Source organism: Bufo gargarizans, chromosome 6 (genome assembly GCF_014858855.1).
Source record: "Bufo gargarizans isolate SCDJY-AF-19 chromosome 6, ASM1485885v1, whole genome shotgun sequence".
In the NCBI taxonomy this organism is placed as follows: Eukaryota; Metazoa; Chordata; class Amphibia; order Anura; family Bufonidae; genus Bufo; species Bufo gargarizans.
The window spans coordinates 140,211,186-140,223,747 of NC_058085.1; the positions used below are offsets into that span (position 1 = coordinate 140,211,186).

At 46.8% G+C, this 12,562-nt stretch overlaps 1 protein-coding gene across 1 annotated transcript in view; it reads right to left on the minus strand.

Annotated features, from left to right (window-relative positions):
* ITGB3 (integrin subunit beta 3) overlaps positions 1-12,562 on the minus strand; it is an 86,310-nt gene that overhangs the window by 56,577 nt on the left and 17,171 nt on the right. Inside the window, exons 3-4 of the mRNA XM_044296513.1 lie at positions 8,268-8,466; positions 6,691-6,943 (exon numbers count right to left, since the gene is read on the minus strand). Coding sequence (XP_044152448.1) covers positions 6,691-6,943; positions 8,268-8,466 — 452 coding nt within the window. The remainder of the gene's footprint in view (positions 1-6,690; positions 6,944-8,267; positions 8,467-12,562) is intronic.

The following is a 12,562-nucleotide window of genomic DNA, read 5'->3' on the forward strand; positions in this document are numbered from 1 at the left end:
CATTTGGCGCAGTTTAGTTTACATGTAATTTTAGCACACTTTGCATTGCTTTTTCGGTTCAGATTGATTAAAAGCAATGTACCCATCTAGGGTAATGTTATTTAGATTTTTTTCAGGTACAAAGAGACGAGTTCTTCTGTAAAATGTACAGATGTTGGGTAATCTACTGTATATAAACTTGGGAACATGAGTCACATTGCAGAGGCCTAGATTAGTCTTCATGTTTTAAAGAAGTTCATTACTGTTTGGCAGAACTTGTAGTCCAAAGCAAAATAAAATGCAGAGACATCTAGAAAACCAATGATTTTTGGGTGATAATACTTTAAAGGTCTTCCTGATTGAGTACAGTTGCTATAGGGGGTCAATTGGTTGCAGATGCACCAAGGTGCTGATCTCTACATGCCAGACAGTGGTGCATGCCCAAATAATAGCGTCATATGTTGGCTAAATGACATTTCCATACAGTTCTCAGTAGCAGTGCCACACAAATATGGTAATATAGTTCTCAAATAAAGCCAATGCACGGCTACAAATATAAAGTAATAGAGTAGCAGTGCAGTACAATGTTTAAAGGGGTTTTCTGAGTTAAATAAAACTTGGGCAGCAGCAGTAAAAGTTATAAAATAACAAAAGAAGCAATACTTATCCCTTTTATTCCCTGCTGTTTCCAGCGCTGCGCTCATGTCCTGCAATGATGACATCATCTTCCTTTAAAAACAACTGCTATACAGTTTATATTAAGATTCATGGTGGTCACAAGTCTCAGGTTCCAGGTCATCTGTGGCACCTGTAGCCCCCAAGCTACACCCACAGTTTGATCCACATGCAGTTGTGGGATAAGGGAGGATCTATGCTCCATAGCAGAGATGAGAGAATTAGGTCATATGAATCGAATCAGATCAGTGATGCCCAACCTACAGCCCACGGGCCAAATCCGCCCAGCGAAGCTGTGTCATGCGGCCCATGCGACTCCCTGGAAAAAGTCTAGGGCGTACCAATACACCTTAGACTCTTCCCCCACATTTACCAGTGCAGTGAGCGGCACAGGCAGCTCAGCGATGCTACCTGTGCCTTAAATAACCAACAGCAAAGCTCCTTACAGCAAGGAGCTTTGTTATTGGTTGGTATAGGCGCGCCGGAGCAATACAGGTCCTGCAGCAGGGGAAGCCGGCAGGAGCAGGAAGGAGGAGGAGCCGGCTCCAGGGGTGGCTGTAGTAAGGAGAGCAGAGCACGCTGCCCGAGGACCTTGGGAAACATGACAGGGCCGCTGGAGAGGTAAGGAGCCGTGGACTCATGTGACTGGTCCCCGGTGACCCTGCTTCCCCCTCCTACTATCACCCCACTAGTGACCCTGCTCCCCGCTCTTCCTGTCACCTCACTAGTGACCCTGCTTCCCCCTTCTCATGTCACCCCACTAGTGACTCTGCTCCCCCTCCTCCTGTCACCTCACTAGTGACCCTGCTTCCCCTCCTCCTGTCACCCCACTAGGGACCCTGCTTCCGCTCCTCCTGTCACCCCAATAGGGACCCTGCTTCCCCTCCTCCTGTCACCCCACTAGTGACTCTGCTCCCCCTCCTCCTTTCACCTCACTAGTGACTCTGCTCCCACCTCCTCCTTTCACCTCACTAGTGACTCTGCTCCCACCTCCTCCTTTCACCTGACTAGCGACCCGTCTTTCCCCTCCTCCTGTCACCTCACTAGTGACCCTGCTCCCCCTCTTCCTGTCACCTCACTAGTGACCCTGCTCCCCCTCCTCCTGTCACCCCACTAGTGACCCTGCTCCCCCTCCTCTTGTCACCCCACTAGTGACCCTGCTCCGCCCTCCTCCTGTCACCTCACTAGTGACCCTGCTCCCACCTCCTCCTTTCACCTGACTAGCGACCCGTCTTTCCCCTCCTCCTGTCACCTCACTAGTGACCCTGCTCCCCCTCCTCCTGTCACCTCACTAGTGACCCTGCTCCCCCTCCTCCTGTCACCCCACTAGTGACCCTGCTCCCCCTCCTCTTGTCACCCCACTAGTGACCCTGCTCCGCCCTCCTCCTGTCACCACACTAGTGACCCTGCTCCCCCCTCCTCCTGTCACCTCACTAGTGACCCTGCTTCCCCCTTCTCCTGTCACCCCACTAGTGACTCTGCTCCCCCCTCCTCCTGTCACCTCACTAGTGACCCTGCTCCCCCTCCTCCTGTCACCCCACTAGTGACCCTGCTCCCCCTCCTCTTGTCACCCCACTAGTGACCCTGCTCCGCCCTCCTCCTGTCACCTCACTAGTGACCCTGCTCCCCCCTCCTCCTGTCACCTCACTAGTGACCCTGCTTCCCCCTTCTCCTGTCACCCCACTAGTGACTCTGCTCCCCCCCTCCTCCTGTCACCTCACTAGTGACCCTGATCCTCCTGTCACCTCACTAGTGACCCTGATCCTCCTGTCACCTCACTAGTGACCCTGCTTCCTCCTTCTCCTGTCACCCCACTAGTGACCCTGCTTCCCCCTCCTCCTGTCTGCCCATTAGTGACCGTGCTCCCCCCTCCTCCTGTCACCCCACTAGTGACCCTGATCCCCCTTCCTCCTGTCACCCCACTAGTGACCCTGATCCTCCTCTCCTCCTGTCACCCCAATAGTGACTGTGCTCCCCCCTCCTCCTGTCACCCCACTAGTGACCCTGCTCCCCCTTTCTCCTGTCACCCCACTAGTGACCCTGCTCCCTCCTCCTCCTGTCACCCCACTAGTGACCCTGCTCCCCCTTTCTCCTGTCACCCCACTAGTGACCCTGCTTCCCCCTTCTCCTGTCACCCCACTAGTGACTCTGCTCCCCCTCCTCTTGTCACCCCACTAGTGACCCTGCTCCGCCCTCCTCCTGTCACCTCACTAGTGACCCTGCTCCCCCCTCCTCCTGTCACCTCACTAGTGACCCTGCTTCCCCCTTCTCCTGTCACCCCACTAGTGACTCTGCTCCCCCCCTCCTCCTGTCACCTCACTAGTGACCCTGATCCTCCTGTCACCTCACTAGTGACCCTGATCCTCCTGTCACCTCACTAGTGACCCTGCTTCCTCCTTCTCCTGTCACCCCACTAGTGACCCTGCTTCCCCCTCCTCCTGTCTGCCCATTAGTGACCGTGCTCCCCCCTCCTCCTGTCACCCCACTAGTGACCCTGATCCCCCTTCCTCCTGTCACCCCACTAGTGACCCTGATCCTCCTCTCCTCCTGTCACCCCAATAGTGACTGTGCTCCCCCCTCCTCCTGTCACCCCACTAGTGACCCTGCTCCCCCTTTCTCCTGTCACCCCACTAGTGACCCTGCTCCCTCCTCCTCCTGTCACCCCACTAGTGACCCTGCTCCCCTTTTCTCCTGTCACCCCACTAGTGACCCTGCTTCCCCCTTCTCCTGTCACCCCACTAGTGACTCTGCTCCCCCTCCTCCTGTCACTCCAATAGTGACTGTGCTCCCCCCTCCTCCTGTCACCCCAATAGTGACCCTACTCCAAATTCAGCCTCCAACACAGATTTGAAAGCCTACGTATTACGTATTTTAGTAATGCTCACACGTGCCCAGTGTTTGCATTTCTTTCTGACAAAGCTACCTGGTTCCGGCCTGCAAAATTTGTACCATGTCTAGTGCGGCCCTTAGACGAAAAATGGTCGGTCACCACTGATATAGATCATAAATTAGCCTGCTTGAGCAGCGAGGCAGCGAGGGAAGGTCCCACTGCTCGGACTTCCCCTCCTTCTTGATTGACAGGGTCAGACATCTTGTCTGGCTCTGTCAATTTTACGCCTGCGCGGTTGCTCCGATTAGAGAGGCAAGCGCAGATGCCGACTGTGCATGCACTGCTAAACTTCTGGGTGTGCCTACACGTGAGCGGCACATGCGCAGTCGGCATCTATAGTCAAAAACCTAATTTTCGTAAAAATAAGTAGCATTTCTTAGGATTAGAGGACTAGATTTTCTTACGGAAGGTATGTTAGAGCACCTAGGGCACTTTCACATGCTGCAGATTTTAGTTGCAGACATTTCTGCAACTGAAAATCTGTTCTATTCACCTGAATAGGGCTTGCAGAAATCCATGTTCTTGCAACTCCATTCAAATGAATGAAACTGATTTTTAGTTGCAGAAATTTCTGCAACAAAATCTGCAGCATGTAACTGCATCCCTACCCTCAATGGTGGTATGCTTACTTTTAAAGCGAGGTGACAGACTCCCTTTAAGGGCTCATGCACACGACAGTATGTATTTTGCAGTCCGCAAAACACGGATCCACAACAACAAACAACAACAAAAAAACAAACAAAAAAACTGATGATATCCGTGCTACATCTAGTTTTTTTTTTTTGCAGACTCTTTGGAAAAATGCCTGTCGTCTGCAAAATGGACAAGAATAGGACATCTTTTATTTTTTTGCGGAACGGACTTGCGGACCTAAGGATATGGAATGCACACAGAGTAATTTCCGTTTTTTTCTGGTCCTATTTAAATGAACGGTTCCTCATATGGGCTACAAAAAAAAAAACTGAACGGACACGGACAAAAAATACGTTTGTGTGCATTAGACCTAAGTAACTGCTAAGCTTGCTAGACATGCTGACAAAATGAATCCTGTTGAATCCAGAATCCTGTTGTCAGTTTTAAAAAAGATGCACAAATAAGATACATGGTCTCTCTCACCTATACAACTAGTGCCCCCTGGACATAAAAGCACATGAATAATTACTTAGCATCTAGGTTATCCACTCTGTGTGGTCAGTATGTTCGCAGTCTGCATGTCTTAGGGGATTTATGGGCAGCGAGCCAGTGCGTGCCTTAAACTATTTACAATGACTCCCTACTTTTTAGAATTTGAGATTATCTAAAGGAGATTTGCTCTGAAAAAGTGTGAACACAAATGTGGGGGATGGGGGAGTGGTGCTACTATTTCAGCTAGGCAATAAATATCTTGGCAGGCAACAATGCTACTTATCCCACATTGAAAGGACAAAGTTTTCAATCTCTGGAATGTCTGAATGAATGTTTTAAAAAAGTTTCCCTTGTAAACCCTATTGTTCTCTTTTACAGTCTTGATCTCTCTGTTACGCAGTGGTGTAGCAGGGCAGGGGTCGGGGTGTGGCCGTTGCCCTGGGCGCAAAGTCTTAGGGGGCACCAGCAGGCCTGCACCGCCAATTAGGCAAAGTGAGGTGATCTGCCCAGGCGGCGCAGCCCTGCTCACAAGGGGGGGGGGGGGGGGGGTTGCGGCAGGGCACAAGTAGATGAGCGCTTCCATAAGCGCTCATCCCCATAGTCATCTGTATCGCCGTCCTCTGGACAGCGATACAGATGGCTGTGTTGGAGCGGGGCAGGGAGAGGCATCTCCTGTTCCTCTGATAGGCTGCAGGCCGGTGCAGGCGACGCAATGACGTCATCGCACTGCCTGAGCATTACAGCGCGGGACACAGGTCAGAAGAGGCCTGCATCGCATCGCTGCCATGGAGGTAAGTACAAGTGTTTATTTTTTTATATGGTACAATACTGGCTACTGGCACATGATTGGGGGGCCATCTATGGGGGGCACTTGTTACTGGCATATGATTGATGAGCTATCTATGGGAGGCACTTCTCACTGGCACATGATTGGGGGGCACTTCTTACTGGCACATGATTGGGGGGTCATCTATGGGAGGAACTTCTCACTGGCACATGATTGGGGGGCATCTATGGGGGCACATCTTACTAGAACATTAATAGGGGGCACTGTGGGGGCATCTATGGGGGAACTTCTTACTGACACATTATTGGAAGCACTTTTTACTGGCACATTATTGGGTGGCACTATGGGGGCACTTTTTACTGGCACATTATTGGGGGCATCTACTGAGGCCACAAAGAAGGAGCATTTTATACTGGGGCACAATATTTGGCTTGCCCCGGCTGCTGGTAACCCACGCTACGCCACTACTGTTACATTCCCATTTTAAGGGCAAAAAGAGGTGGCTTTATTAAACAAGGAAATTTTTTGTTTCTAACCTTAGGCTGTTGCAAAACTACAACTCCCAGTATCTTCTGACAGCTGAAGGCTGTCATAGCATGCTGGGATATATGGTTTTGCAGGATCTTGGAACCAAGAGGTTGGACATAACTGGAAACAAATTTTCAATAAAGTTACAGGTTTTATGTGTTTGATCTATCTCTGTTCCGTTGTCCCCAAGACAACAATTCCTGTGCCTTACAATAGCAATGCACTTATGTCTCAGGCAAGTCACCATCCATATCAATGGCCACATCCTAAAGTTCTCAGTGGCTGTGTTTTTATGTTTGTCATGCAAGGTTCGGGTTATCTAAGAATTCCATTATGGATTATGCTACCACGGGCCATAATTTATGGTCCGTGGTAGCAGAATCCATAACTGAATTCTTTGATAACCCGAACCTTGTACGCCGAGCTTGAAAACACAAGTTCGCTCATCACTAGCTGTGGATTATGATTCTGGATCCACAACATTTTACTTATAGCTGACACATTTCCTGCTGCAGGCAATAAAACTGTCCTACAGATAACCATTAGAAACTGCTGCAGTATAGAAACCATACTGTAACATTGATTGAAAAGCACAAATCTTTAATAGGTTGCCTATTTTTCGGCTGAAGCTTTCCTTTACCAAATGGCCATATTATCACATTGCAATGTTTTCACTTAAGACATGGGAGGACTTCCTAGTACTCACTCTTTACATGGGTTTGCAATAACCTCTGGAGGAGAGATGTACATGTAAGGTGACATGGGCTTGTCAACAAAAGCTCCAAATCCAATCCGTAAATTACTGGTCACTTTACGCATCCTCTCTGCCAGCTTAGTGCCTAGTGTCTGGATAGTCTCCAAGTCATCCTTCATAGAGTAAGACAAGTCCATAAGGTAGTAGATGTCAACAGGGTAGTCCTCCACCTGCCGCACTTGTATTGTGAAGACCTTAGAATCATCTGCAAAAGAAATATAGAACAGCTTCAATAAAAAAAATTCCAGATTGTAAACGTCTACCATATACAAGATATAAGTTGTAATGGCTCCAGTATCATCAATATTTCCTGCTTTGGGATATCGTTCTTTCAATAGCCTGGAAGAATATCAATAGAGGAATAAAAAGGTGGACCGCTTCTAAAAACTTTTTTTTGTTGGAAGGGCATCTCATGATACGTTGATTACATTATGTCTCAGTTTTCAGACCCCACACGATCAGCTGAAGACCTTTAGCAAGTATTATATTTGCCTGCAGCGCCACCACAGGGCAAACATAGAATTACAGTTTCCATTAAAATCAACATGCTGTCAGTGTAATACATGGTCATGCAGCATCCTCCAGAGTGGTAGTTGCTTTTTGTAGCCACTTTCCACTAACTAGTTCAGAATTCTCTGATAGTATTTTCTAAGGCCTCTTTCACATTTGCGTTGTCCGGATCCGGCGTGTACTCCACTTGCCGGAATTACACGCCGGATCCGGAAAAACGCAAGTGAACTGAAAGCATTTGAAGACGGATACGTCTTCAAAATGCGTTCAGTGTTACTATGGCAGCCAGGACGCTATTAAAGTCCTGGTTGCCATAGTAGTAGTGGGGAGCGGGGGAGCGGTTTAATTACCGTCCGTGCGGCTCCCGGGGCGCTCCAGAATGACGTCAGAGCGCCCCATGCGCATGGATGACGTGCCATGCGATCACGTGATCCATGCGCTTGGGGCGCCCTGACGTCACTCTGGAGCGCCCCGGGAGCCGCACGGACGGTAAGTATGCTGCTCCCCCGCTACACTTTACCATGGCTGCCAGGACATATAGCGTCCCTGCAGCCATGGTAACCATTCAGAAAAAGCTAAACGTCGGATCCGGCAATGCGCCAAAACGACGTTTAGCTTAAGGCCGGATCCGGATCAATGCCTTTCAATGGGCATTCATTCCGGATCCGGCCTTGCGGCAAGTCTTCAGGATTTTTGGCCGGAGCAAAAAGCGCAGCATGCTGCGGTATTTTCTCCGGCCAAAAAACGTTCCGGTCCGGAACTGAAGACATCCTGATGCATCCTGAACGGATTTCTCTCCATTCAGAATGCATTAGGATAAAACTGATCAGGATTCTTCCGGCATAGAGCCCCGACGACGGAACTCTATGCCGGAAGAAAAGAATGCAAGTGTGAAAGAGCCCTAAGCCAGATACATTCCATTGTATGAAGGTTACATTGCATGATAACTGAAGACCATGAAATACTATGGTTGGGCTACGGGTTGCTACATGATAGCAGATGTCTTAATGCTACTTTACCTGGTCTTAGATAGAGTTCTATCTTCTGTGGTGTTATTTGGGTGATCTTTTCAGTTTCCCCACCTGAACCCTTGTCACTCAGTGGCTGGTCGGCTGAAAAGCTTATATCACTGACGGGGTACTCAATGTAGTCTCGAAGACAACCGTTTTTTTCCAGTTCAGATTTTGTATCACAACGGGAAGCCCCTTTTCCATAGTCCTGAAAGAAGTAGATATGTAAGACACACCAGTTATATTAGGAGGACAAGACCAAGACGATTGTCGTCATTTTCTTCAGATGCATAATTACGGTAGATTCCATTGTATTTTTCAACAGAGACATGTCAATGTAATTTCCTAAAATACACAGATCACCAGTGAATATACATCATTAAGTTGTCTGCTTCTGTCAGGTAGTTGAAAAGGCTGTCATAGTTAGAAACCCCATTTTTCATAACCCTGTTAGAGTTTTCTAAAATAAAAGGGTTGCCCACTGCCTAATTTTTAGATGATTCACTGACAATAAGGGTCCATTCACACGTCCTGTTTTTTTTCATCCTGAAAAACGGTCCGTTTTTTGCGGATCCGTTGTTCCTGAAAATGTTTCCGTATGTCATCCGTATGTCATCCGTTTTTTGCGGATCCGCAAAAAACGGGAGCATGTATACATTTCAATAATCAAATAAAGTTGTTTGGATTTCTTTGAAAAAAAATGTAAGATTTTTTCCAGGACCCATTGAAAATGAATGGGTCCAGATCTGGTCCTGATCTGTTCCTGAAAAAACGGAACAGATCAGGAAAGAAAAAACGGACGTGTGAATGGACCCTTAGTTGATGACAAAGTATGCATATGCTGGATCCCACAGTAATCGGTTGAGATTTGTAGGCGAATCCAAAAAGGCCCATTTACACTGGCAGATTTTCTGCCAGTAACGATACAGCAAGTCTGCAAAATCATCGGCTTGTGCAAATGAAAATAAAGGAGTTCTCTGGGCTACAGATATTGATGACTTATGCTCAGGATAGGTCATCAATATCAGATTGGTCGGGTTCCCACACCTGGAAGCTCCATTGATTAGTTATTTAGGGCTGCCATTGCGCTGGAAACTATACAGTGTACAGAACAGAGCCGGAGGCTGTGTAGGCCCACTCAAGTGAGGGTGAACTGAGCTTCAATACACCGGCGCTGGAAACTGCACAGTCTACAGAGCCTTCTGCTTCCACTTGTTAGTGCGGTGGTCTGTGCCTGGTGCTTTCCCACAACAGGCGCTGCCTTACTTACCCCTCCCGTCCTATCCATCAGCCCGGACCCACTGCCCCTCCTCTTATTCACCCACAGCAGGCCTAGCCACTGGAGTCTCATCAACCTCCTACAAGATGTAGCCAGCGCTTTGCTGCCCTCCCCTAGGGCATTAGGTGGTTCCTGGCTCTTAAAGGGCCAGCACATGTACAAATATTCCCCAGACTATGGCTATCTTTCTCAGAGTATATGTCACTTTCCCCAGTGGTAGGGTGCCTGAGCTTTAGGTTGTCTAGCTTGCTAGTTTCAAGTGAAGGTGTGCTGGTCCTGTTTGTCTGCCTGTGTACCGAACCCTGCCTCTCTATTGATTTTGATCCTTTGCTGCCTGACCCAACCAGTGCTCATTTACCGTACTGACCTTTTTCTGGCTGCATTGAACTCAGATTAGTTTATGGATTTGCACTAACTCTGTCTGTCCTGATCTATGCCTGTTTCCTGCATCTCTGATTCCAGTGGGTCAGCAGCCAACCACACTGGGGCTATTTCAAGAGGTACTGGCCTGGAGGTTTCCCTGCATTGAAGGCTAGATCCTTTTGGACAGCTAGGATAACACCCTCAGGATAAGCCCAAAGTCAAACTGGTTGGTTGGCACAGTGGGTCTATATCCACTGTCTGTAACACTGTTGCTTTATGGCACATCGGCAGATCAAAACAGCTTATTGGTGGGAATAGGTTCTCAATATCTATAGCCTGGACAACTCCCTTTAAAGTTCTAATTCCCTGCAGCACCACTACTGGGGAAAATAAAAATTACAAAGTGACCTGTAAAATTAATGGACTGTCTATGTAATGCTGGGCAGAGCAAGAGAGAGGTGTTGGTGTCTAAAACCTGAACAAAGGATACCCCTCTATTAACAGTAAAAAGCGTATATGAAAATGGGTTTTCTAAACTAGACCACTCCATTATTAGAATTGGGTCTGCTGATCAGGATCCTCTTCTATTAGTCAGAGGAGGAATTACACACAAGAACATCTCTCTCTGGAGGCCCCAGTAAGTCCATTCATTGTGCTATGTCTTATTGCCCTTGTGATAGCACTGCACGAGAATTGAATACTGGCTACAGGTGATCACTAGGGGCCTCCGTTACAAGACACCCTGTGATCAGCTTACTGGTAGGAGACCCTTCTGAGTAAAAGGGATTGTCCTTTAAAGCTAATTTTAATGCATAATATATTTTGCAATTACTGTGTATCGCTGACCGGTCATTCATTCCAGTGCCCAGTCTTATCTTTAAAGAGTCCCCAACATATATGCCATTTAGGACAGTTTAACAACTCTGTGGTGACCATAGCAGGACTTGTAGTGGTGCCTCCTAGAGTTGTAACTCAGCTTTTTCCTAGTTTTTGCAACACTTAACACAATTAAATTATGACTACAGACAAGGAGGCGGTAGGTGATGGATTTGTCTCTGTATATATTTCATACATCATGTAGTATTCATGCATGTACGTCTGTGAATCAAGTGTGTACTTAGACTTGTCTGTATTATGAGACAGGAAGTTCCTCCGTTGCAGGCCAAGTAACACATAACGTCATTCACCGTCTGAGCTAATGTCCTACTAGTCCATTACTCTTCGCATGGATGCCTCATGATTCATTCCTCGCCATGTACTATTCATTTTGCTACTGTTCCCACATAGGTAACTATAGACATGATCTGGCTACGAATAAAGAGTATATGCATGACATAACTACTGTATATCTCCTGCAGCCAGCTGTTACCCACCCTCTCATGTTCTGGCTCAGAAATCCCTGTCCACCAACTATCTGTGTGCAGTTACAGGCTTGTAAACTAGATAACCTGCAGCTATGTAGGTGAGACGGAAGGAAAGAGTCAAGACATTGGGATGGGCCCACAGGCAACACCTGAATTTCATTCTGATTGTAAAACAATAAAATAACATTGGCTTCAGAATTAAATATCCAACCACCAAGCTGATCCCTTTACTATCATGACTCTCGTCAGTAAAGGTTGCGGCACACGGGTTCTTCTTTTGCAATTAATGCCATTTATTAGTTTGACATCATCATATATGAATCATGATCCAGTTACATCATGCAATATTGTAGCCACTTTTCATAATCAAAAGTGGCTACAATATTGCGTGATGTAACGCGATCATAATTTATATATGATGATGTCAAACTAATAAATGGTATAAATTGCAAAAAAAGAACCCGTGTGCCGCAATCTTCTCTTCTCTGATTACGACTACCAAGTCCTTGCTGGCACCAGCAAACCTAGTGTGCGGAGCTCCACCACTATTACACTCTCGTCAGTAAAGGGGCACCATCTATTGTGAATGATACATACTGTATATAGTTTATATGTGTTGCTGCATGTATGGGTTTCCTCATCTGATCTGCCAGTAACCATAAAAAAACGAATAATTTGATGCCAGTTTTATATTTGTCCAACTGATAGAAAACATCTCTATTGGTTTCCAACTAATGAATCCAATTCTGAGAGATTGGCAATGTTGTTAATTTAAATTGGCACAGATTGACATAAATACAGAACTATGTTTGTACTCACCCAAATCAGTGCAAAACCTATTACAGGCCACTTGCTCCAGTGCTAAACCTGTTACAGGCCCCTTATCTGCCATTTATACTCCCAGAACCCCTCAGACACTAGGACCACCTTGTAACTGCATCCTTTAGGGGGCATGGTATTACATAGTAATAAGATTAGTTTGAGAGCTGTTTTTAGAACATTAGTGGTTCTATTCAAGTTGACAACCACACTTCAGTTACCTCAAGGAGAAGTCCATACAGGTTGTATTTAATGCAGTTGCATTTATTTTTTAAACAGACAGCATGTCCAATTCTTCATGTAAAAAGGAATATATCATGAAAATGTCAATGTTTAAATAAGGTTTTTAGTATGAACATTTTTTGTTTCATTTGTATTTTCTGCAGCTTACTTGTGAGATTTGCTGTGTAGGCTTTGTCAAAATGAGCAGAGTTGTCTCATGATTATTAAAATGTTGGGGATTTAAAGACGGCTCTTGT